The 26,751-nt window shown below is 39.3% G+C and overlaps 1 protein-coding gene across 2 annotated transcripts; it reads right to left on the reverse strand.

Annotated features, from left to right (window-relative positions):
* Window positions 1-1,360: 1,360 nt before the first annotated feature.
* b4galnt3b (beta-1,4-N-acetyl-galactosaminyl transferase 3b) lies at window positions 1,361-19,376 on the reverse strand. 2 transcript variants are annotated; one of them, XM_034233667.1, is made up of 20 exons: window positions 18,916-19,376; window positions 14,969-15,018; window positions 14,771-14,854; window positions 12,708-12,803; window positions 12,085-12,175; window positions 11,858-11,958; window positions 11,694-11,761; window positions 10,548-10,626; window positions 10,342-10,408; window positions 10,032-10,166; window positions 9,763-9,872; window positions 8,596-8,696; window positions 8,247-8,314; window positions 6,945-8,169; window positions 6,123-6,382; window positions 5,110-5,263; window positions 4,935-5,007; window positions 4,687-4,840; window positions 3,927-4,053; window positions 1,361-3,187 (listed from the first exon to the last, which is right to left on the reverse strand). In XM_034233667.1, exons 1-20 carry the CDS (start codon window positions 18,947-18,949, stop codon window positions 3,076-3,078), a joined length of 3,189 nt encoding a protein of 1,062 aa, XP_034089558.1. In that variant the 5' UTR covers window positions 18,950-19,376; the 3' UTR covers window positions 1,361-3,075. The 2 variants fall into 2 exon arrangements, with proteins under 2 accessions (XP_034089558.1, XP_034089559.1); XM_034233668.1 differs by lacking the exon at window positions 18,916-19,376 and adding an exon at window positions 18,714-18,892.
* Window positions 19,377-26,751: the final 7,375 nt, after the last annotated feature.

The raw sequence follows: 26,751 nt of genomic DNA on the forward strand, positions 1-26,751 counted from the left end.
CACAGACAGTGGCAGAACTTCAGTGTTAGTATTATTAGAATGGGACAAGTAATTTGACTGAAACCTTAAAACTGAACTAACTGACTGCTAGGGTTAACTTTGATTTAAACATTTGTAGAATACTAAGAGCTTTATTGAGTAGGTGTAACTGTATTAAGGGTTAAACTCATAACTTTATAACTTAGGGTTTAATGTAATTGTAAAACCATTGGGCCACTGAAAAGATACAATAACAACTCAGGATGGAGCCAGTCTCGATTGAGGCCCATCAGCTCTGATCTGCGGCCACTTCCCCCCCCCCCCCCCCCCCCATAAACTGTATTTAAATCTCATCCTGGTCACTGACCTGCCAGTGTGCAACTCGATTTTGACAGGATAACAACTGGTGACTTCTAGAATTGTGTGAGTAACATTCTGTTTTTAGACTTCTCTGTTTCAGTGTGTGTACTCTATAAATGCTCTGTAGTTGATCTGACTGAAATTGTGATTTTTAAATCTCAAAACCGCTACAGTATCTGTCAGGCAGAAACTTGGGACAAGTAATTTGACTGAAACCTTAAAACTGAACTAACTGACTGCTAGGGTTAACTTTGATTTAAACATTTGTAGAATACTAAGAGCTTTATTGAGTAGGTGTAACTGTATTGAGGGTTAAACTCATAACTTTATAACTTAGGGTTTAATGTAATTGTAAAACCATTGGGCCACTGAAAAGATACAATAACAACTCAGGAGGGAGCCAGTCTAGATTTCCTTTTGAGGGCCACCAGCTGCAGAGAGTTAACTAATTAAAGGGACGTGGCCCCACAGCTGTGAGAACTCAGCAATCAGGTGTCCATTTTAGACTAATACAAATAATGTGAGCTGGCAGTACAGACAAACATTTCAGTAAAACTAATCTGTGACTAAAATGGCCAATAATTCTATATTTACATTTTCAATAGTCTGTCATGTTAAAAAACAAACCCTGATTTTCTTTATATTATAAGGTAGAGGTTATTCCAATCAACTTCTATTATCTTTGGTAGGTGGCAGTGTAGGCAAAAAAGCAGTTATTCTGCGAACAGTTTTTTGTTTCAGTTTTCTCATATTGGATTGTTTATTCATATGCCAACACTGTCTGTGATAAGTTGGGCAACTCAAACATACCTGTCAGAATATAACTAACAGTCCTTCTCTGACAACACTAGATGATGCACTCGTAAAATTAACTAAGAGCTATTTTCTTGTTTTAAGTCTTTAGCCAGACAGTAAACAGCCAGAATATCTCAGATTTGTGATATCAGTTGAGATTGCTCAGTCAACTACTTGCATTGCATTTTATATGAACATTTATAAAAGCACACATACTGCATGGAAATTAAGGCAAAAGTAATTTATTTCTCAGATTGGTGAAAGCATGGTAAAAAAGAAAAAACTCTACCTGAGAGAAGAGACTCGTACAACAAAGCAGTTCGTCTGCCAGCACAAAGAGATGGATGAGGTATATCTAAAAATAACAATGTAAGAGATGGAGTAGTAAAAGAGGAAAGCATGAAACATTCTGGTCAAAACAGAAACCACATTTCAAAGTTTCAATGCTTTGCTACATGAACAAGGGGAAATCACACTCATCTTGGCAGTGTTACAAACCAAAACCACCAGCAGTCTGGCATCACACCAGAATTTGGTGTTTTTGGTTGCCCTTAAAAAGAGAAACAATTCAACATGTATTACATTTCAAAGTCTAAGAAAGGCACAAGACATGTAACTGGAATGTGGACAATCAGAGAAAATGCTGTATTGCCAATAAACAGTATGAAAAAAATACACGATATGTTTCAGCTACAATATTTCCTGTATTACTCTATTTACTGCTGACAGTAAAAATAACCAAGTTTCAAGACAGATTTTGTGATTTGTGAAATTACAATTATTTTTCTGAAAAAATAACTATTACCTTTAGCAAATAGACTAATACAAATAATGTGAGCTGGCAGTACAGACAAACATTTCAGTAAAACTAATCTGTGACTAAAATGGCCAATAATTCTATATTTACATTTTCAATAGTCTGTCATGTTAAAAAACAAACCCTGATTTTCTTTATATTATAAGGTAGAGGTTATTCCAATCAACTTCTATTATCTTTGGTAGGTGGCAGTGTAAGCAAAAAAGCAGTTATTCTACGAACATTGGATTGTTTATTCATATGCCAACACTGTCTGTGATAAGTTGGGCAACTCAAACATACCTGTCAGAATATAACTAACAGTCCTTCTCTGACAACACTAGATGATGCACTCGTAAAATTAACTTAAATATTTAAATTATTTCCAGTTTAAGGCTTTTCCTGAATCTGTAAAAACAGCACTTTGTGGCCCCAGTAGGCTACCTGAATTCACAAAAGAAGGCACATTAAGTATGTAATGGAACAAATAAGTGGGGGGAACTTAACAGGTAAACGGAGGTACACTTAAAATAACTTTAAACTCAAATACAAATCCTACACATTGACAAAATAAATATAAAGTTTTCCATAATTTACAACATGAAAAATAAGGCTGTTTACCATAAAGAAAATCTGCTGTCAAACACAGACATTTCCTTTTGTCACAAACAAAACAAACAGTTAAGACTCATGTGCAAGACTTGTGATGATATAGGTCACTTGTGTGTATACATCCTTGAACTTCCATTTTTAATTCACGTTTTTGTCTTTGGATCAGAGAAGTTCCTTTGCAGTAGGTAGTGCAGATGATCTTTGCCTCAGTCAGGTGACATGGTGTAACTTCATTTATAATATCACACAGTCGTTGGCACTCATGCACCAGTACCCTAGCAGTAGTCAACAGAACATCCAGTGTAATAAACTCTATCAGTAGTATTTCCTTAACAACGATTGTCACTGCTGTGGATTGCTTTTTCTCCACACAGCTCACATAATGAAGACAGTATCCGATCTTTGGACACCGTGGCTGTCGGTCAGCAGGTTGTATGGTTATGCATGTATCAGGCTCTGGCCTTAAAGTGCTCTGGTTGCCGTGGTTGTAACCGTGGCGATCATTGTTATGGTGCAGTGAGCAGGTGACAGGCTCAACTGTGCCTAGGCAACACACGGCGGTTCCACATGCCACGTTTGGAGTGATAGTGGTGGAAGAACTTCCTCAAGTAGAACCTCTCCACCTCCAGTCCTGCCTGGAGAATCCTGAAGAAGAAAGGAGGGGAGAGTTTGGTAACTTACATCTATATTAAGGTTAATAATTGGCCAGCACTCAATGAAAACAGGCGCAATCTGTTTATTCTTGCGGCGCAGATTCCCATATAAATACAAAACTTAAACCACTTATTAACAGAAATACGTATACTAGTTGGTTTGATTTACATTATTTTGTTCAACATTAGATTTCGACTGATTTACTCGATATATATTTTTGTATTATAAAAAAGCCATGTGAAGGTAAATGCCGCCTTGTTTTTTCATCTGGTTATTAAAAATGGCTTCTAACCTAAACATAATAATAATAATAATCTTGCAACATAATGCAGCGTGAGGTCCCTGCTCACTGTAATATACACTGCTTTAGGAACATTAAAAAATTGAATTACGCAAGGACACTCTTACACTGTAGTGTATCACCTGTATCACCTGTTCGTCCATTCAAGCAGTTATTTTGTAATCCATCTGCTCCACTCAGTGTTTACACACACCAAGAGTTCTTTTAAACAACTTTAAAGGGACATGCATGAACTTGTTAAAGTCGAGTATGTAAGTGGAGAGACCATTATTACTGTTGGTAACAGCAACACTGAGTGGCAACACATATTTCAAATTGGCCTATTAAAAAAAACATTATTCACAATAAAGTGGAACAAAAAACATGAATTTAAAATATAAAAAAAAATATGAGCAAGAAAACAATTAATCTGAAGAAACAAGGAGAAACCTGTCGAGGAGCTCCCAGTCTTCTCCTCCCCAGCGCTCTTTGAATTCCTTGGTGTTCATTCCTCCCACTGCGTCCAGATCTGACTTAAAGATGCCCAGCAGGCCAAAACCGTTGACCTCCCAGTAACCTGCAACACAGGTGGTATGTCCACATGTTCATATATATGTAAAATTGCCTACATCCACAATTCTCCTAAAAGTGCAATACTTACCAGAGCGCTGCTTTTTATGTTTGAACATTAAATCAATGTGAGCAAAACATTACTTTTTATTCATCTACCCCTGCCCCTTGTTACAACCTGGCAAGTCTGATTGTGTGACTGTAGGGATTAAACTGTTAATCCTACATGTCAATGCAAATTAAGAGCTTTGAGGTTTCGGTGTGGATTCCTTCCCATCTGTGGATGCAGACAACTTGCTTGTTTTAATACTGACTACCTGTGTCGACAAAGGAGCATTGAAAAAGTGGGCTTCCTATGATGGGTCAGTCGTAACACAACAAGCACAGAACAGCGTACAGTAATCTGTATATATAGAACAGGCACAACACAAAAAGTCTAGGAATGGCAGCTTTTCATGTCAAACCAAACCAGCCAATTTTTTCTGCAACGAAAGGCTTCCAGCACTGTCCCCTCTTCAAGTTTACCTTCTCTCTCCAACTTTGCTGTACATCTAACAGGGTTCCTACCCTCACTCCTGACTACTAACTAATTTAACAATATCTCACTGACTTAACTGAAGATGGGAGAATCTGCATCTACCTTTGGCATCTAATGGCGTAGCCCCGCAGGACAGTCTCAGCACTATTGGAGCAAACGCCATGTATCCCTCCACACAGTGCTTCCTGATGGTGTCAATGATGGAGGGAGGGAAGTGGATGTGGAGGTCGCACAGAAACACAATGCTGTGGTCATCCTTAGGGAGAATGAGAAGAGAAAATCAATACCAATATGGTTTTACTTTTATTTACACGTGTCTATTCATTTGAAAACTCTGTTGCAATACTCACATCTATAAGATCGATTCCTGCTTGCAGACCCGCAGAGCGCTCAAAGTTTCCGCTCAGCTTCACATACTGGTACCTGATATGTTCAACGGGCAACATTTTAGAACAAATATATTCTGTGTGATCGTTTTATTACATTAAGATTGAACATCAAAGTGAAGAAAACACACACACATACCTGGGGAGTGAGGACTTCTGCAAAGCCTTCCTCACATCAATGTCAGTGCTGTTGTAGTCGGCGATGATGAGGTTGAAGTTGGAGTCTCTGGTTTCTCTGAAAAGTTGTTCCATATCTGCAATCAGCTGCTGCACCCAGCGAGCCTGGTTTTTCACTGAAAGTTGTATAGACAATTGGTCAGTAATGCATGAATAGACAAAAAGTGAAAAAAACAACATCAGTATTTAACTGTCATACTGAATAGACACTCAAAAATATGAATTGAGTAAGACATTTTGATGGTACTATTATCATATAATACATCTGATGAAGACAAAACAACAGAAGATAAACAGCATACATGTATCTTTAACTAAAGAAAAAGGAACTATTGAAAATGTTATCTACAATCAGTATTTCAATGTCAACTCCCTTGACTATATTATTCTTCAAAAAATAGACGATACTGACATTAATACACCATATATTTGATTACTGAAGTGAATAAAGACCTCTGGGCACTATTATTTAGCCTCAGTGTAAACTGAACAATTTCATTGTATAAGACGAGTTCAACAGTCTTGCCATGACACAATCTCCAGGGTGCCAGAAGGTTTTTCTCTTTGATATTTCATTTTAAGGATCTAATCCCGTAAGGCCTGTCCTTATTTCTGTGCATTTAAAAGATTGGCTTCTGTAGTTTCCTCTTTTACAAAAGGTCCACTGAGGTCTGAGTTCTTATTCAGCTCTGAATCTGCCATGGATGGCAATATAATGGAGGTCTTGTTTTCTTTGAGAAACAAAATAATGACTAGGATGCTGTGGTTGGGACATGACTAATAATAGTAATATGAGACCTTCTACAGGTAATTGGGTCAAAGAAGTAAGTGCTGACATATTGAGAGTTGTTTGTTATCCATTACAGTGAAATGTTTATCACCCAAGTACCTTGAAGATTATTGTACTTGTGACTCAAAAAGATGGTGAAATGAAATCACAAATGAACAAAAGGGGCGTGTGAAGGGTGGATGTACCTGGTACTATGAAGTGAACGGTGGCCTCTGGGTTCCAGCGGAAGCCCACCGGGTTACACAGCACCAGCTGAGGTTCCTGTCGTTGGAAACGGAAGTCCTTGCTGGGCTGCCTGCTATGGTGGATCAGAGTGTAGATGTATTGCGATAGGCGCAGCAGCTGGCCGTTTGCATCTTTCAGCTCAAGCTCCACAAGGTAGCGGCTGCCCTGCATCCCGTCCACACGCTTCACAACGTTAACCACACGCACCAACGTGAACTGCCTTCAAGGACAGAAAGAATATAAAAAAACATAGTGAAATGCACTTTTAATATATACAGGTTTTTAATTGTATACATGAAGAAGGTCAGATTGTACTTGCTATTATATTTAATTGAAAGGTTGATGTGACAACGTTTTTTTTCTCCATTTATTATATACTTTAATTGTTTTTTCACTTAGGTCAGTGGGTCTCAAACTATGGGTCAAGCTCACCAAGCTGTTCTAAAATGGATGTGAAAGGTTGTTACATAATAAACAAGAAGGAAGTTAAAAAAAACATGAAGTATTTCTGCTACACAAATACTGTAAGGCTGTTTTTTCTTTTTGGTTTTCTTTTATACTGAAATATGTATTCAAATTAAAATATTTCACATCCCACAGAGATACCAGTATTCATCTTGCAGAAGTTAGGCAATCGAAAAAAATTGCATTCTATCTTTTTACCCATTTTATATTTCTAATTATTGAAAAAAACTCATTACATTGAGGCTGATTTCTGCCATGAAAGCAACTCAACATTCAGGTGATGCAGTCCCTGGTGCAAATACAAAAAAAGTAGTTACCCATGGTGCTTTTGGTTGAGTTGGTCCATGAAAGCCTGGACTATGGGCAAAGCGTCACGGGGCTGGAGGAGCACGTTGCCTGAGATGTTGCATTGTAGGTCGATCCAGTCCGACCGCTGAGCCTGAAGGTCCAGGTGGTTGACCTGGAAAGTCTGGCTCCAGTTGACCTCAGTGTCAAACACCGGCGCTGGGGTAAGATCCTCGTCATCCGTACCTTCAAAGTCTTCCCCTGGTCCCCACAGAGAGTCTCTCTGTCTCACTGCCCTGTTACGATCCTCCTCTTCTTCCCCTCCTTGGTCCTCCACTTCTCTCGTAACTGACTGTTTTTTCTCCATTTTGTCTTCAGCCATCATTTTTGCTCTGTTAATGCTATCTTCTAGATCCTGCAGAGGCATTTTCTTCTTTCGCTCCCTATCCCTAAGTTTTTTTTTGGTATATGTGTCCCTCTGATTTAGCATTACTACAGAGTGCTCAATGTCCTTCTTAGGAGTCGCAAATTGGTGATTGGCAGTTGGCTGAAGATCGATCTTTACTAACTTCCGCTGATGGTCCACTGTGGGTTTTTCAGGCGGAGGAGCATCCTCCTTAGCCTTCTCTAAGGGTTGAAGCTTTGTGTCTTTGAGTCTCTGATTTTTGGTACTGTTCATTTTAAGGGACCTCTGTATATTAAGCCGTTTAGAATGTAGCTGCTCTGAGGGGACTGCTGGTGGTTCCATTGGTTTAAGCTGCTCTCTGTCCAATGACTTCATGGGATTTGTCTTTCCTGGTCTCACAGCGGTATTTACTGATTCAGGCTTTCGTTTCTTTGCTGGTTTTAACTTTCCCTTCAGTTTGATCTTTTCTACTTTTTCAATCCGGCTCTCCAGCTTTAACTGTGAGCGGTTGTGTTGCAGAGGCGGTTGATGTTTTGAGGCTGGTGTTGTTTGCTGAGGTTGGGCTGGTTTCTGTTGCTCTGGGACAATGTCTTTCCCTTGCCTCCTTTGCAACTCATCTGTGTACCGTCTTGTGTCAGACGTGTTCCGTAGCTTGTTATTAGTGTCTTGCGCGACTAAGGAGAAGAGTTTGCGCCTGCGTCTCTGAGCATAATCATCAAAATCATCACCATAGTCTGGAAAGATTGCGTTATCAACCTGGTCCCGTCCCGCTTCCTTTTCTCTTTGATAGGTTTCATTGTTAAAGTAATCTTCCTCAACTTGCTCCGATTTTCTTCTTTGGAAGCCAAAATCTAACAGAAAACGAGAGTGTTATAGACTGACAATACAAGTAACTTACATTTTTTTTAAATTAAAAAATTAAAAAGACCTTGTCCTATGTTTCCTGTTTCCTGCATATCAGGTCGGTCTAGTCTCATGTATCTGGAGAAACCAAACCTAGAGACAACACACATAATCAGGCAGAGATTAATAATAAATTAATTGGCCTGATGTTAGATTAAGATCACAAATCACTGTATTGCTTGAACTGAATCTCTTTTAAAAAATAATAAATAAAACCCTTTCATGTTGTGATGTGAACACTGAACAGCACCCTCTGTTGATCATACTGTAAATCTATTTTAATTATTCTCTGTCCCACAGTTTGCATTTCATTTAGTACAGAATGACACACAAGTGTTACAACATATGGATCATGTTAATGCATGGAGTCTTACATCTTCATGTAGTAGGGACTTTCGGGGTAGAAGCAGCTGTTCTCTGCCTCCATGTGTGTAAGTCGGGTGTAGTCATTGGGGAAGATGTAGGACATGTGGACCTGGGAAGAATAAAAGACACTGTTAAAGCTATGAGAGCTTGCTGATAAATCAGGGGATCTTGTATTAAGGAATGTCAGAGGGATGCAACAGGTTTGTGCAGAGTTTAGACAATAACAGAACTGCATGCGTTTCTTTTTCTCAGCAGATTTCAGAAAATATATTAAGTAAGGTGCATATTCAAATAATCTCCAAACTAAAATAGTTTTGTTGAGGTGAGGAGGTCAATATCACTCTCATATAAAACTGCTTCTACATCCTAACTGCTTAACATAAAAGCTGCGTCTCAATTCAACAGCCAAATCCTTCAAAGTATGCATTTTAATGCCGAATACATTACAGCGTCTGTTCCATCTTTAAAAGCTCCCTTAATGTCTGAGTTTTTTATGAGAAGGATCCAAAGGCTGGATGGTTCAAGACCAAACATATCCCAAAATGTATTGCATTTTAAAATGGCATTCCCAAATGAACTGGGAACAACAGCCTTGAGGGAAAACAGAGTGACACTGCTGACCTGGCTCTTTTCAAAAGCATTTAAAACAAATTAAAGGTCACTAGTTTACACGATGTATCATACCAAAGTGTCAAATCAACATATTGTGTGCTATCAGGGGTTATGCGCAGGAGTATTTCTTTGTTGGCCAGTAACATCCTCGTGTCTTGTTGTCACTAGGAGGTTGCTGGGCAACCAGCACAGACTTCAGGAAGTCAGCTCAAAGTGACGAATAATCAGGTTGAGGTTAAAGGATCAACTGAGGGAATCAGAGGCCATGCTACTATGTGAGACGCTTTCCAATCGATGCAGCATGTCTTCATCATCTTTAAACTAGTTCTCCGAGGGCATTATATACTGCCATCATTTAGATTCCTGCTTAGAAGGAACACATATTTAAACAAAATAAGAGTTCTATGAAAGATGGAAAAAACGTCCTGTATAACTCTGGAGCAGGAAGAAAGAAACACTGTGTCCTCAATGTAATCCTCATCTGTATTCAGGCCTTTTTTGTGTGAATATTGAGCTCTGAAGAATATTGTGGGTGTAAATTAACAAACTTTATAAATACATACAAACTGCAGTCCTTGATAGCGGAGGAGAGGAAAGTCTTTTATTATGTAGCTGGGCTTGTACGAGCAGTCAGGAAGGACACCTTGTAGGAACTTGTTGTCTAGCAAAGGCACTGCAAAACACACACAACACATTTGAGATAAGAATACTTTGAATTGAGTGGGAGGATATAAGCTGCACAGTACTTGTAATTGAAGAGTCGGAAATGGAAGATGAGGTCATTTATCTGCTGTGTGGTAAAGAAAGAGGCCAACAGTGAGACGTCTCTCACCTTGGTAGAAAGAGTCTCGTGGGTCTTCCCTCAGCATGTCTGCTGCATCTTTCTGCTGTTCTGTGGAGGTGTGCTGGTGGCTTGCAGCCGTCTGTGGTATGTGGGCTACGTCACTCATTAACAAGGCAGACTCATCTGTGGGACAAATCACATGACATGACAGTAAGAGCTGTACTTACGTTGCAACAAAACCACTGACTTGACATGTGAGATGGAGACCCCCCCCCCTGAGCTCTAGACAAAGACAGATTTACTGAGTGATGCATTGTTTAAACAGCAGGATTGATGTATGGGTTTTCTTTGTACTTACTAACGTAGAGGGAGATGTGATGGGATTCAATAACCTTGAAACGAGAGCCTTGGTCAAGGAGCTGCCACTGTGTGAAACCAACACAAAGAACTGCATGTTTCTTCCCATTTATGACTCATATTGCACAGGAAATAGACCTAATATGGCTATTAGGAACAAGTAAATAAGACAAATAAAGAAAGGAGGGGATATTTTCGATGACTTACTGCCACCTCCACATGGTCAGTCCCTCTGTGGTTTTGCTTGTGGATGACTTCAAAAAAGTACCTTCTTTGAGCAGACAGCCTGTCAGACAGTAAAGGGTCATATTAAGAAGTACACTATATTAGTCACATCTGACAGAACCTAAACTGTTCCTAAATAGAAACACAATCAATTAGCTTTTAGTTAAGTATGTGTGTGGGCTCCTAAGTAGTTTATTTTATGTTATACTGTTAAAGGATTCTTTACCTAATCAAATGGCCTAAGGAAATGCTGTACATTTTGCCGAGCTCCTTGGGGCAAATGTGTGATATTGAGCTGTATAAATAAAGTTGATTTGATACATAAAGAAATGCTGCAGCTCCCACGGTCAGATAAACATCAGTTCACCAGTATATTTTCCTCTGCAGCCTCTTCAAGCCGATCAAGCAGATATATATATTTTTTTTTCTTAGGTTTATTTTGGGTACTACACAGTTTGTTTTCTCTGAACATATTATTTCTGCAATCTTAAGCTCATCTCATTGAAGCGGACACTTGTGGCAGAACAGGCTCTTGTTGATGTCAAGTCAACCAACAAAAGTAGTCATCATGTAGCCTACTAAATATCCTGCCTGGTTCCAGTTAACTCCACCCACACAGCCTGAAAAGAAACGGCACCATGTAAGCAAATATTTCCATGAAGTAGCAACAACTGTAGGTTGAATTCTCAGAAGTGCATATACATTTTTAAGCAGAAATGCTTACGCATGGGTTCTTTGACGTAAACTGCTTACGTTAAGGCATTGGTTTAATGTTCTGGCATAAGTTCTACACTTTTACAAAAAGAAGACTTGGCAATGTTGATTTTTGATTTAGCTTGTGTTGTTTTATGTATGTTTTGTAGAGGAAGAGTGACAAAAGACAAATGTTAATTCCCGTTTAACAGCGCACCAAATCACAATTCTATCCTTTATGTTGCCACTGTTCAATCTGATAAGACCACACTCACACAGCCCTGATGAAGCATGGCATTCATGTCTTGTAGAACTACTTAAGTTGTCTCCAACAATTGAGTTTTGCAGTCACGCAAAAAGTCTGTGTCATAACAGTTGTTCCTGTTTGCTGATTTTTTAACATAAAGGCCTGTGAAATATATTGTCAAAACTCACCAGAGTGGTTTGGAGGTCTGACTGGCATACTTCTCAAATTCACCTGGGGCTGTCCATTCTGTTCCAGTCTAGAGAAGAAAAGCCAACATGTAAACAAATATTACAGACAGTAAGGTTTGAGGAAAGGATCAACTGCTGCTTCAGAAGCTCACAGATTAGCATACCTTTCCAACCCATGCCAATGACTGCAAGTTATCGGGAGAGTCATCTGTGCTGAGCCAAAATTCTGAGTTGTCATCAGAGCTCAAAGCAAACACAAACTCTCCTGAGAGACAAGGAGAGAAAAAAAAGGAGATAAAGTAACTGATTAAGTAAAAGATAGAGTGATATGTATTGCGCACACATGTACATGCTAATAGACCGAAACTAGATGAAAAAGTACATGTTGTACCGTCAATGTAAGGATGTAGATAACCAAATATCCTGAGCCCGTAGTTGGTCCACTGAGGAGAGACGGCCAGCTTCTTAACTGTCGTCCTGGACTGAAAGGCGGAGGAAGGGGAAACACAAAGAGTCAGTCATGATGCTTACTCAAAGTGAGACTACATCTTGAGTCCAGGGACGTGAGGATTTAGCACGTGGATGTAGAATGCACCTCTGAGTGAAAACAAACCGTGTGTGTGTGTTTAAAAGTGCTTTAGTCCGAGTGAGTGCAGATGGTGACTTTGCACCATGAAAATACATTATTACAGTATATTTTCTACTGTTGAGTATAGTTTACATTGTTTTATCTTAATCTATTGTATATGTCTATACTTATTCCTGCTTGCACATATGTGTAAATTGCACTGATGTTTTGCATTAGTTTATGTCTTCTTCTTTATGTCTTAAGTATATTGTATGTTGCAATGTTGAATGAACTTGGGACTAAATATGATAAAACTAAGATGTAGTAATTGTCCTTCTGACAATTAAGCCTTTGAAAATGTAATCTTGAACATGCTAGTGTGGCTAACAGTTTAAACAATCAATTCAACATAACACATGTCAAATGAAGATAAGGTATTTACTCACATGAGGATACAGTGGGTAGTGCATGTTCTTGTGGAGGTCAGCTGTAGAACTGCCACACCAGTCCTCAAAAACATGCAGATTGGCCTGTCCCTTATACTGCAGGAAGGAAGACAGAGGACAGTGTTGGGACCACTTGTGTTTGTGCTGCAGTCAGTCAGCAGTGGGACAATTAACCATCTGGCTTCAGTACTTGGTAAACTAAAACCTACTAATACAGACTTCCTTGGATACCACTTAACAATACAATGACGTAACTGCTGATTCCAACAGTCACCTGATACCAACTACCCAACCCACTTTCTGAGTACAGACAAGCCTTGTTTAAAGGGTTTGTTTACCTACATTATAAAGCATTACCTCTAGTGGTAACTAGCTGTGAAGTTTTAGTTTATTTATTTGCTAGTGTTTTTTTTAAATAAAGGCTCCTATATTTCTGGAGTCTTCCCAACTGTATGACATTCAATGGAATGTGATCTGTGCTGCTCAATGCATTATATAATGTAAAAAAACAAATGTATTATTTCAGATTTATTTTGTGTTATTTTTCAGTGTACATAATACTAGATTTAATTATGGCGGAGGCAAACATCTCATATATACACTATATCTCAAAATCTATTCAAATAATGACACCAAATCTATTTGCATATCTGAGATTATCTGTTTGTAAATTATATTATACACAGGTGGGCTGGGGTTACAGGAATTATGTGACAGTGGAAACCGTTGTCTAATAGCGCTTCCCCGCCTCGAATCCAACAAAGCCATGAAACAATGGCACACACGCATACAAATAAAGAGGCAATGGAGGGGCCCGGATGTCCTGTAAACAAACACCTGTGTGACATCTGCCAAAGAGGCCATGTTATCTGATCTGTGTGTGCTGGTGGCAGCACAGAGGCAGAATAATGCAGGTAGGAGCCAAAGCCTCAGTATAGCAGTTCATCAGATTTCATTAGCAGTCCAGCTAAATGTTAAGCTGTCATCAGCACAGTAAGTTAAATATTAGCGTGACCCAGGCTCAGAGCTGCTTTCAATCATTTAACAACGTTGTTTCGTTCTGTTTTAATGTCTGTGATCAAAGGCCACTGAGCGGCTGTGGAAAACAATGCCTTCAAGCTAAAACTAATTTCATTCATGGATCTACCGCACCTTTTTAGCTTTCCTTCCCTTCTAAATCTGTGAAGGGTGTGACATTTAATGAACTTCCTTAATGGTATTGCTGTGTACTATCGTGAAAGCTTCACAATTGTGAGCAATTTCAGCTTTTCTTTTACTTGTGTGATTTAATAATGAATAGCTTTGTGTTTTAGAGTGTAAGTTGGACAAAACACTACAATTGAAGACGCTATCTTAGACTATAGAAAACTGAGAGAATACTTTTCCCACTTTTTATAGTCCAAACAATTGATCAGTTAATTGAGAACATTTCGGATGAATCAATGTTGACAACAACAACAAAAATCAATTAATTAAATAATACTTTATCAAGTTGGTGAGAAAATGCTTTTAGTTGAATTGTATTAATTTTCACACAAAGTAGAATTTTGATGGATATTACTGGGATAACTACTCTAGAATAAACATCATAAAAATCCAGGGCAGTTCACAAATATATTGTCATATCAGCCCGTTTAGTTTTAGTTTGGTTGTAACATTGATAGTTAATGAATCACCAGGTTTGAGGAGTTATAGAGAGTGAACAATTTCTCATCAGCGACTTGGCACCCACGCATACTGTAGGTGATCACTGGGGCTAATGCAGGTTTGCTTACTCTGGTGTGTGGAGCCAGACACAGCAACAGCCTCCCCTAAACATGAAACATGAGGTGCAAGCAACTGGCCGAAGCACAGCTCTGCTTAATATAGTGGAAACATGATGACAGAGCAATGGAAGCTGCTGAAGAACACCCTACTGGAGGAAACATACTGTACACAAAAGCAAATGAGCTGAGGTGGGAGAAAAGTGGGCAGGCCTGGGTAGGTTATTCAGAGTTCAAAAGAGGTGAGACAGAGGGTTTAAGCATGCAGCACTCTGGACCCGCTCACACAAACACACACACCTCTGGTTTCCAGATTCGTGGAGTGTAGCTGGCCCTCCAAGCAGTTGAATCCTCCACAGAGACTGGTTGATGGTCCCTTCTGACCTGAAAAACACACACGTTAAAGTCTGAGCCTGTTTTTCCTCTACCTCTCCATGCACAAACACATGGTACCAACGTATTTTCTATCATCATTTTTTCCCCCGCCACTAGACTTACCCTGTCGTCAAACATGGATCTCCTCCAGCTGCTGCTGTCAGGATTCATACCTGAGGAAATGATTCAAAACAATCAGCTAACAGACAAGTATGCATCGACTGTCCACAGATGGGTCCATTTGTCTTAAGAACTCTTATGATTGATGATTTAAATGTAATGTGGGATTTTCCAGGTTGTTATTCATATAAATATGAATTCACATTCAAACAAATGTATTCTAATCTATAAACTGTGTTTCTCTATCTGCTTCTTTTTCTTTTTTAGTTCAGGAAAATCAGTTTATTTACAGAGAGGGAGTGTGGAGAGGAGAAAGCATGAATGTACACGTAGGAAGAAAAACTCTTTCAAAGTACTTCTGTAAATAGCATAGCACAACCACGCCTTAAAATGACCTAACTGTGAAGGCCCCCCCCCATCACATTCAATATAAACTCTCTGGATGTCTGATAGCAGGTATACGTAGCCTATTTTAGGTATTACCAGATTTCGATTTTCTCCCTTTTTCATCCATTTATTATGGGCAAACAAAGGAGACCAGTGTCCCAAACGGAGTCCCACCCATCCACTCCCTGTTCCATTTCAATGCAGATGACCAGTGCATTTAACACATCTTACTCACAGCCTTCCATGAGCTGCTATGGTTTTACTTTGGTAAAACAGATGCAGAAATATTATTCCTTTTAACCTCTTCTGGCATCTTTCAAATTATAGGGTGGCGTGTATTTTAAAGAAGGACCTCTGTGTTTGGTTTTGTTTGAGCTTGTGGTGTCATTGAGTGAATTGCAGTCTGTCATTATCACTAGGGTGGAGATCTCCAAACACACACACCCTTGAGACATGTGGGACCATTTTGGCAACACACGTAATTCTAGAGTAGCGGTTAGGAAAAGCAAGTGAGGAATATTTTTATCTTCAGCTGCAGTCAGTCCTTTTACTTAGCCTTATACCGCTGCCTTTCTGTGACAATATTCGGAGGGATAATGCATTGGTTGAATTATTTTTCTTTTATGCCATCATCAAATTAAATAATTTCAAACTGGCTGTATGGCTTTGTTTGGTGGACTTCCTGACTCAAAGCTGAAATGTTACAGTTGATAAAAGAAAATGTTTGCAGGGCGACAGACTTTCAGCCTTTCGCACTTATTGTAAGTCGCTGTGGATAAAAGCGTCAGCTAAATGCAATGTAATGTAATGTTATACAGAATACATAAATTACATCTAAACAAGGAGATTGGAGGATTTTCATGTGGCTGTTGTATTATCATGACATTTTGGTCTGTGCGCTCTATTTTGTAGACTATATTCTACATTTGGTACATCTACCCTCCTGTTGCAGCCCAAACATTTTCTCTACTGGAATATTTGTTAGGGTTAGAAGGATTTTAGACACTGTTTCACTTGGTGGGAGTCTATGTAAAGCAAACAGTTAAGACAGTCAAATATGCAGTTCACAAATAGTAAAAGGTACCAGATATGGCATAAGTAGCATATTGCAGTCAGGGTCATGCCAAGCGTTTTTTTGCCAGGACACATTTGATCGGCTGGATTAAAGTATGTATCATTAACTCAAATACAGCTGTTACCAAAACGATTATCTAGAAATGATGGAGGATTGCCCATAGAGAGGATGACACCATAGAAATAAAATCACCTGCCCACACAGGCAGCTTTTTCTCCATCAGGACATTTATTAACTGCAGCACTTCATAGGTTATCTATGTACTTAAGTGCCCATGTGACCTACATGTGGGAAAAACAAGCCGTCCCTTAAAGACCTATATCTGCAGAGCTGAGCCTGAGATCACACCTATAGCAGTGACAGTCTCACCCTTTCAGTTTCAGTCAGGGGACCCTATACTACAGTTTAATGACGACATGGACGGAAACTGTACTTTTGACCTCTTTGATCCTCATTTCCTGATTATAACATATTGGTGTGTGTGTGCAGAATGTAGCGTAGCGTTGAAATAAGGTGTTTAGTGACGTATTACACATAAACAGTAATGCTTCATGCAATACTACATATATTTCTTTGTAAGCACAATATCTAATCTGATATAAAGATGTCATAATCATTTTAGATATTTTGAGAACAATATGTTGATCGAATCACTATAGGTAAGCAAGACAGCCTTTTCTTCTTTACATGTGTTGTTTAAGGGTGACAGATATTTAAAAACTGCTGCTTAATTTGAATAAAGGTGAATACTCAAAAGTTTCAAGCTGTGTTAACCAAAAAGGTGTATAGCTCCCTGCAACAGAAGTTGCATGATCAGATTAGGGACAGCTTCCAGCATGTGTCAAGTTGAAATAGCTATCTATATTTCATGACCAAAACTGCTGTGACAGAGGACTACTGATATTCTTGTCTTTATGATGGTGCTTGTGTCTTACTATGATTGTTGAACTTCAAAAAAGCCTGAGGACTGAAAAATCATCATAAGCAATTACACTCGCATTTAAGTGTCAGATAGAGTGTCTGGCATTTTCTTTTAACTGGAGCAACACATTACACATGCTATTTCCTCTCATCCTTTTCAAATAATATGACAAAAACGAGCCTATGTCTGATTATTGAGTGTACATAAAAAAGAATGTAACATAAAACAATCTTTAATGCTTAAGATTTACAAAAAAACGTTATATTGCAGCTTTTGACGCCTGTAAAAACGCTGACAGTATATTCTTATATCTCCTGTGATTTTTCCATTACACTTTTAGGTCTTCACTTTGGCCTTTCAGCTCTGTTTGGAGGCTATATGTGGTCCTTAACAGAAGTCCCACTGTGTTGAAGGGGCTACAGCCCAGGAATGTGTAGATAGGCGAGCCCTGTAATGTAGGTCTGAGGCATGTGTTTACACGTCAGCCGTTTGTTCAAAGTGTGTGTTTCATGTGTTGTTACTTCTCTCTTGTGGGCAGACACCAACCTGACTATTTTCACTGTTTTCATCTCCAATTCTGCCAGGGCGGTGACACCCTTATGTTATACTTGGGTGTGAGTACAATGCAACAGATGGCAAACGCAGGCGTAAATAAGGTAAAGGGCAGGAAGTTGGATTACCAAGTGTGAGACGAGACTTCCTTCTGTTCTGAGTGTAAACCTGCAATCTGACCTACCCTCCCCCCCCCCCCCCCCCCTCCCTTGCTCTTTCCCCTGCTCTTAAAACACACACACTGCTCCATCTCTTTAAATCGACCTGTTGTCTCACCTGCTCTAGGCTCGTGTTCCCTGTGCAACAATCCAGCATGATTAAAGAAAGGTAAAAGTATATGTAAAGTGTATTCCTGTTAATGCTCACATAGTGACTCCTACAACAAATGAAAAGTATTGTAATCCAATACAACTGCAATGAATAGTCCTTTTGTTAGTTAGTTAAAACTTTATTGTGCACAGACAGTGCACATCATGGAAACATGTTTTGTCTTTGGCTTCACCACACATCATTTAAAATATGTTGCTTAATATGTGTCAGAAAGGTGATGATTAATCTCTGTGGTTATTTATCCAGCGGCACTTTGTTGTGTTGATGAACTGCAGTTTACTGTAGGTTTTTTTAAGATTAATGCTATATCCACAATTAGAAATTAGGTGGTTCAAATATATATGTTTTAATTGCAGTCCTATCACTATAAAAGTACAGCTTCAAATGTGAGACAATGAAATGAATGAAAACAAAGTAAGAAGTAAGGAAGGAAGTGAGAAAATACTGTTGCATCGGTTCTTTAGAAGTTGCACAATTTTTACCTATTGCTGCGTGACCCCTTCATTTTTCCTGCAGCCAGATCTTTCTGCAAACTTTTTCATGCACATGCTCACTTTCCATTGTTATGCTGTTGTATCAGTAACACGTTGTTTGTTAGATCCAAGCCCAGTGTGAATTATGCATCACTTAAAAAAATAACACTTGTTGAGTCAGACCTGTCGTAACCGGCGACCACAGACTTACTGGTATCACTGCTCCAAGCTTTTGCAGCCACCATCTCATGGTACACTGCCACAACTCCGACCAGCAGAATCGCCCAGAACAGAAGATATTTGCCATTGCGCCGCAGTTTCTTCAGGGGAAAAACGCTGCGAACATCTTGTCTCTCATGCGAAAGCTCCTCCCGAGTTATTCATCGGTGGGGTCACCCGCTTTGTCATCAGGAGGGGACCGACCCCGCCGCAAGCCCGTCCGCCTGCCCGCCACCCACCGCTGCTCCTGCGGGTGCGCACTATCGGCGCCCTGGATGTCCCCTATGCGCGCGGTCCCTGGTGCTTCTCATCCCGCGAAAACTCCCACCATGACTTTAGGCAGCCGGTAATCCCCACTGTGAACTCTCTATCATCAGAAAAGTAGCTCCGGCTAGTCAAGCATTTCAGTGCACGTGAAGCCGCACGAACAACGGAGTGAGCAGTGAAATCTCACATTAGCATTTACTCCACACAATTTCATGACAGGACAGACAGCAGATGCCCGAAAGCCGATCGGAACAGAGACAGTGCGGCCTTCAAAGTAAAAGCACTGTTAAATCAGAGTAGTGATAAATAAAGAATTGATGCTGGCATGGCCTCATAGTCGAGTTATTGTCTTTAATGTACTTTACATTACCGGTAACATTTAATAATTTCATTCACATTTTAGTTATCTGTTTCTCACTTCAAAATAAGTGTCACTGTGTGGTTTATTTTGAAATATGATCATACCGGAAATACTTTTATTGTAGTTAGTTTGACACTACTCGCTCTGGGATTAAAGGGAGGAGTGAACATGGGCAGCACCCACCCATCACCCTTCTCCTCGGGATTTACCTGTGACAGGTAGGACAGGTTTTCCCTTCAGTGTTTCAACAAAAAGTGATGGAGATACCTATATGTAGCCTCACATTGTTATTATTTTTATAAGAATTATTCTCAAGAAGAACCCATTCGTTGCACAGCACTTTGTCCACTGGGCTGTTAGTTAATTGTATTAGTTCACAATAAAGCTAAACAATAATTATGAAACTATAAACAAAACACCCATATTAGTAGAAATGGACATTAAACACGAACTAATGCACATGTGTTGCAAGTGAGAGTTTATAGAAAGGTATAGTTTGTGTCAGGTTATTGTAATATACTACTAACCTGAACAAAAGTGAATACAAATACAGTTTAATCAAATATGCAAAATAGTAAATAGAGCAATTATATAATTACAGCTGGCCCACATATAATCTCTAAGTGCATAAAAGTTATATGTGGATGCATTGTTTAATCTGTTTGGTAGAAATCCATTTTATTGAACAAAATGAATGCTTTTCTAATTAAATGGTGGTTTATTTGTCCGCTGCGAGGCAAGCATACAAAGAACAAAAGAAGATGGCTACTGCTGCTGAGAAAAATAAACACCCTCCCAGGTGATTCCACCCTCCCTTTATCAACCTCTGATAATAGTATCTTTGTCACAAAATAAAATCCTATCAAAAAACATCTATCCTTCAATACATCAAATACAATAAAAGGAAAATGAATAGCTCTTTTACTGTATCATCTACCTGTAGAGAACAAGCGATGCTGGGCAGTAATCACACCGCAGAATCCCATTCGTAAACTGACACCGGTGAGAGAGCTGGAGGATCAGATCAGATCATGTTTGTCCTCGGGAAAGAAGACTCTGACCTTTGACAGCTGCACTTTTGAAAAATATCTTAGAATAATTTTATCTTAGAATAATTAGCAAAATACACAAAAGCCTTCAAAATATAAATGCTTCCATGTTGTTAACATTTAATTAAATATATTTTTTGGACAGTGCAATTGTTTTTGGTATTTCTCCTTTGCAGAAAACATATTTAGGCCTGCCTCTATAAAATATGTTCTCCTGCAGTCAATCTGTTTGTTTTTTCTTGTGTGTTCAATAAAATATTAGAAAAGATCCATTACTATACACAATTCACTGATATAAGAACATTTTATTTACGTAATCTGAACAGCAGTTAAAAATCCAAAGAAATTAAAATGTATGAAAATAAATTAAAATTCATGATTTCACTATCAAACCTGCAACTGATTATTCAAACATCAACTTGAATATAAACGGATGTGGTGGTAAAGCACCTTTTAACACTAGACCTTCTGTATGAATATGTCACACATCATGGAGTATAGGATTGGCTGAATGTTTGCTCCTTTGAAATACTTTCAGAAGATTTCTTAATAACATTGACACATTTCTCATAGTTTTCAACTGGCAAAACAATTTGTTTCCTCACTAAATTTGATTTTCAATCAGAGGGGTGAAATCAGTAGGCTACTGCACTGTTACTGAAACTGAGAAACATACGTTTGGTGTAAGTGTCCAGGGGCCTCATTTATAAAGGGATATACGCTCAAAAGATGGCGTACGCCCGTTTCTACGCAATGTTTGCGATTTATAAAATACTAATTTGACGGGAAAATGTGCGGTCCTCCACGCAAACTCTAACCCAGTGGTTCCCAAACGGTGTGCCGTGGCACACTGGTGTGCCGTGAGGCAAGTCCGGGTGTGCCCTGGGATTTTGTGACAACCATACGTTATTATTGCAATATACAACTACACAAAAATAATAATTTTTTTATTTACTATATCAGTACTTTGTAGGTTTATATGTACGTAATCTGCGCGACTTGTGCGTCCACATCTCCACGTGCAGTGCTGCATAAACATGGCTGTCAGCGATAACTTTCGAGGGGTGGAGGTATGCCCATTACTTTGAGTTCGTCCGAAGAATAGACAGGAATGTGACGGTGAGGTGCAAACTGTGTCCAGGCCAGAAGCTGTTATCCACTGCTGTAAACACCACGTCAAACCTCAACAAGCACCTGCAAAGAACACATGTTAACGTGAAGCTAACGCACACGCTATTTGTTGTTTGTTTATGGAGAGGCGAAGTCCCTCCCCTTCCGAAAGCCTCCATGGGACCCCGGAAGCGGAAAATTATACATTTAAGTCAATGGAGAGAGAAAGGTTATCTTTTGATCCCGTTTGAATTGTGCTACGAATGACACATATGATGTTTGTCCATTTAAAAGAACATTTTGCAAGTCAAAAAAATAAAAATGTGTCGTAAAACTGTGAAGTTACACATTTTTTTGTGTGAAACCGCTCAGTGAACTACAGGTCTCTGGTCTCGCACAATACGCGTCACCAACATAAAGATGGCCGTCACGTTAGCACATTTCACCACATTCTTTCAGAATGAGAATAACATTATTTTACGAGGTGAAAATCACTACAAGTCTGGGCACGTTGAGAGCCAGCATGCGGGACCGGCTTTACAAGGTTTCGGTGAGTAATATGAGTGCAATGTTTAACGTTAATGTCAGCTAGCTAACATTAGCTAACAAGGTACACTAACGTGTTTTGTTTTAGCAACTAGTTTTCTCCTTAAGAACTTCGTGGTCTCTGTGTATGCTGTGGATAACATTAGTGTTCACAAGAACAAGGTACACTCCCGTGTTTTGTTTTAGTTGCTCTTCAGATTGAAGCGGCCAGTTTTATATCGACTATACTGTATGTGTGATCTCCTTTTTCTCGTTGTGTCATTTGAGTTTATTTGCTGTGTGTAGATTCAAGGATTTTGGTTATCTAGGCACAGCTGTGTGTGACTCCCTCTGGTACACCGGTATGTGTTTTCCTAATGTAGAGAGCATTGATTAATTAATAAACTACACACTGAGTCTAGATCCTGACCAAATCCTTTTTTATTGTTGATCAAATGTTTTTCAAAAATGTATTCATACACATTTAGAAAAATACAATGTACAATCACAACCAATACAACATAAATTACAAAAAATACAGAAAAAACAAACAATAACAACAGACAAGAGGACAACACTATGGACAAATAAACCCTCCCACCCCCAGATCCGGACCATCCTTGTATTATTGCTCATTCAATCTATTATAGCATGCTAACAAATGGTTCTTACTTTATTTTTACAGATCTGCATGGGAGACGATGGCGCGATGCAGAGCGCTGTCTGTGATTGTGCACAGGGGATGTACAAATGCAGCCACGCTGCAGCATTGGCAATATTTGCCATGTGGCAGATCAGCTCCACAGATGTTGAGTGCCAGTGGAGGAAGCCTGGCACTTAAAAAGTAATCCAGCCGGTGTCTCAACTTTACCAACAGCGAGAGGAGACATACAACCCACTGGCCAGAGACATCGCCAACTGTCAACTGGGGGGTTGTAAACGAAGCCGAAGGGGTGAAGGCTTTTGTGGAGGCTTTTGTGGAGGCCTATCAAGTGACAGTGTTCGAATCGAGTCTGGTCTCTTTGTGAGTGAGTCGGGTGTTTTGGGAGCATCACCCGATGGACTTGTGCAGCCATCTGCCCTGCTGGAGGTGAAGTGTCCACACAGCCAGAGGAACATGACCATCGCAGAGGCAGTCCAGTTACCATCCTTCTGTCTCCGTGAGGAGGGTGGGTCATATATTCTCAAAGAGAATCACCCATACTGGCACCAGGTCCAAGGGCAGCTGCATATCACAGACCGGAGTCTCTGCTACTTTGTTGTGTGGACCACGAAGGAGGCGATCATCATCCCCATCCCCAAAGACCCTGCATGGCATGGAAAACTCCTCCTCCTGGAACAATTCTACACCCAGCATATGCTCCCTGTGTTGGCCAGTAGAGAGGAGGACATTTCAATAAACATACTCTTAACACCCTCGGACTCTGCGTTGTGTTTCGTATGTGTGATGGGGTGTTATGCAGGGGGGAGGAAAACAGGACACAGCAGATTGGGATTGTGGTGGAGATGCTGAGCAGTTATTTAATTGTTGCATGTAATTATTATTATACTGCGTGCTTCTGAGTTATTCCATCTTTTGCTGTAACATGGATCTGTATGTAACTCTATATTTACTTGTTATCTAACACACTTCCTTCTACATCATACACCATCATTATACATAGGATATATATATTTGTATACATATCTGTAAAATGTATAATTTTATTTAAACGTCTTTTTGATCTCTCAAACTGAGTAAGATTGACAATAAAGTTGACTTTGAAAAATATATATATATTCTTTATGAAAATAGTTGACTGTTGTCAAATGAATCCAAATGAAACGTTGGATTGAACTACAACTACGCCTTTAAATCTCTACGGACTGTTTTTCAGTGGGATGGCAAGTTCCTATCTTTAAACATTTATTAGTTTTTTCTCAGAACAGATTTGATTTTCTGAAGTTAATTTAACTTTGCCGACCATGTAAGGTCATCATTAAAAGGTACAATCAATTTGTTTATGGTTGACTAAAATAATGAAAAACATTCATTTGGATAATTTACTGACAGAATAAGAAACTCAATGATGCTCTACTCACCTGTTCCTTTTTTACAAAGTGAAACAGTTGAAACGATAGATTTTAGTAAACTTAAAAACAACCTTCTCCAAAAGCTATCAAGGAATATACCGAATACTTGTTTTAGAACTTTATTACATATTTGTATATAAATAGTTTGAATGATCCATAATTGACAGAAGCTTGTGTTTACACTGACCTGTTACTCATATATTAATGTCTTTGTAACTTCAGTAAACCACTACCTCACTCATTTCACTTTCATTCATCACGGTTCAGTAAACTAAGTGATACATGAACCAGTTTATTCATTATAATAACGTAGGATTGCAACTCTTTGAAAATGTAGGTGGCTGTTAAAAGAGCTGTTGTGTTTGGGTGTGCTGGTCTCAGGTCACTCTAAGCCCTCTCTCCGCGGATGCGGCTGGCCAGCTGGATGTCCTTGGGCATGATGGTGACCCTCTTTGCTTGGTTCATCTTACTGGGGGGCAGCTACATGGATGTCGGTGCAGTCCACAATCATTGCGCAGTTGAAGGCAGAATGAATTTATTATTGACTCCGAATGAAGCACAACTTCATGTTATACATTACAATGACTTTATTTGTAATTGTGTAAAAACATATGAGCATTGATTAGCTAGCAGGACCTGCAGGAACAGAGAACGGTGATGGATGGAGCTGGGAAGAGAGAAGAATAAAGAAAACAGATCAACTTTATTATCGGATATTAAAAATTCAATTTCAAAACAAGTTGCCGCTCCTACAGTTATCTAGTATGTAAAGATGATTTCACATGACCTATGCAAAATATCACACTCAATACATGTGTGTCTCTGGGGGGTGCATTGTGCCTTTGATGTATATAAATAATATACCATAACCAAATACTATTACGTACAGTGGAAGTCAGGTTGCCAGAGCAGGTCAGTGTGCATGTTCCTCAACGTCTCAGCAGTTACAGGTGAGGTAAAGAAAATAAAAGAGAAAAAGGTCAGTAACAACACTTTAAAGTAACAACACTTTGAATAATTATCTCTTCTAACAATTTTCTCTCAATAAGCACACAACGACTGTCTTTCCAACAAACAGATTGTCATCACAATGAAACACGTCCAGAAGAATGTCATGCAAAGCTCCCTGCCTGCCTTCGACTCTCCCTGAACTGCTTCCTTAGCACCCGGTGGAGGGCGCAGTAGGCTACTCTTCAAATGTTTCACGAAATACTTACCATCATGTTTGGTTACTGTTTAACATTTTGGAATTTACTTCATGTAATAAAATAATAACTTCATGGTAAGGCTACTAAAAATGACAAGGCTAAGTAATGTAATGCTAACTAACGTGCTCGCTACTCGTCGCTACTAGCTAGGTAGCTAACTTGACTATGCACATGAACATGCACAACATGTATATTACCTATGATATTACCTGATATGTCTGATCCAGCGACTCCTGGTCCTTTCATCAGACGGGAATCGATAGAAGGAGCAAGTGGTATGATCACTTGTATGACTACAACCTGGTACAAAGCACACAGGCATCTTGTAAAAGTGAATTTATTTTTAGCGATCTATAATTTATTGGAGGGAATAAATCAGTTATGAGATCTTCTTCTTCTTCGCTTTAATTACGAGTCTTATTATAAATCACCGAGCATGCCTGTGACATCACTTACGCGACCCAGAATGGGATTTGGGATTTGTAGTCTTTGTAGTAGCGTATTTTTCATAGTCTTATATTTCAGCAGTTTATATGGGCTCAGAACAGTCTCATAATACACACATGCACACAGAAGGATTCAAACTTGTATTTCCGGATCCATACTTGTGTTTTTCAATGCACACACAAATGTATTCCGTTTCATATAGCCTACATGTAAATAAAATCCAAATACAGAAAAAAGTTTTATATATGTATTTTTGATCCTCACTTATTAGTTTCCCGTTTAAATCCTCTGCACCTGCAAACACAAACAGCTTTCTGTCTCCTTCATTCTAAGCCAATCACATGAGCGCGCCCCCACGAGGGTAAGATTATTTAATATACGCATTTTGCGCAGTCCGGTCAGCTCGCTAAACAGAGGGCGGAGCTTCAGGTGATCATGCAGAGCAGCGTGGCTCCATCAGACTCACTCAGCAGCTGATCTGATCTCTCTCTTGCGTCCGGTTATACTTCACTCGCGTTTATGTCCATATCGATCAGATCCAGCTCTCCTGATCGGCCTTTATAGAGAGCACCGATCAAACTATTAAGAGTGAATATCGGCCGATAATGACCGGCGGGGCTCCCGCCCCCCGTTAACAGGTCACTGTCTAGCACTGGCTTCGTAGTGCACTGATCGATTAGGCTAAGCTAACCTGTAGCTGCTCCCTCCACACTCACAACAACTTCATACAGACATAAATAAAGCAGCTGTATTCGCCATACAGGAAACACACATTTAAAACGGGTTTG

The sequence above is a fragment of the Gymnodraco acuticeps genome, unplaced genomic scaffold, assembly GCF_902827175.1.
Source record: "Gymnodraco acuticeps unplaced genomic scaffold, fGymAcu1.1, whole genome shotgun sequence".
NCBI classification, from domain to species: Eukaryota; Metazoa; Chordata; class Actinopteri; order Perciformes; family Bathydraconidae; genus Gymnodraco; species Gymnodraco acuticeps.

Coding starts and splice junctions, on each gene's coding strand:
- b4galnt3b (XM_034233667.1), bottom strand. CDS start 18,949: ATGGTGGCTGCAAAAGCTTGGAGCAGTGATACCA. Junction 5,008..5,109: donor CAGAAGTCCTCACTCCCCAG/GTATGTGTGTGT, acceptor TGAACATATCAG/GTACCAGTATGTGAAGCTGA. Junction 4,841..4,934: donor CAGGAATCGATCTTATAGAT/GTGAGTATTGCA, acceptor ATTCTCCCTAAG/GATGACCACAGCATTGTGTT.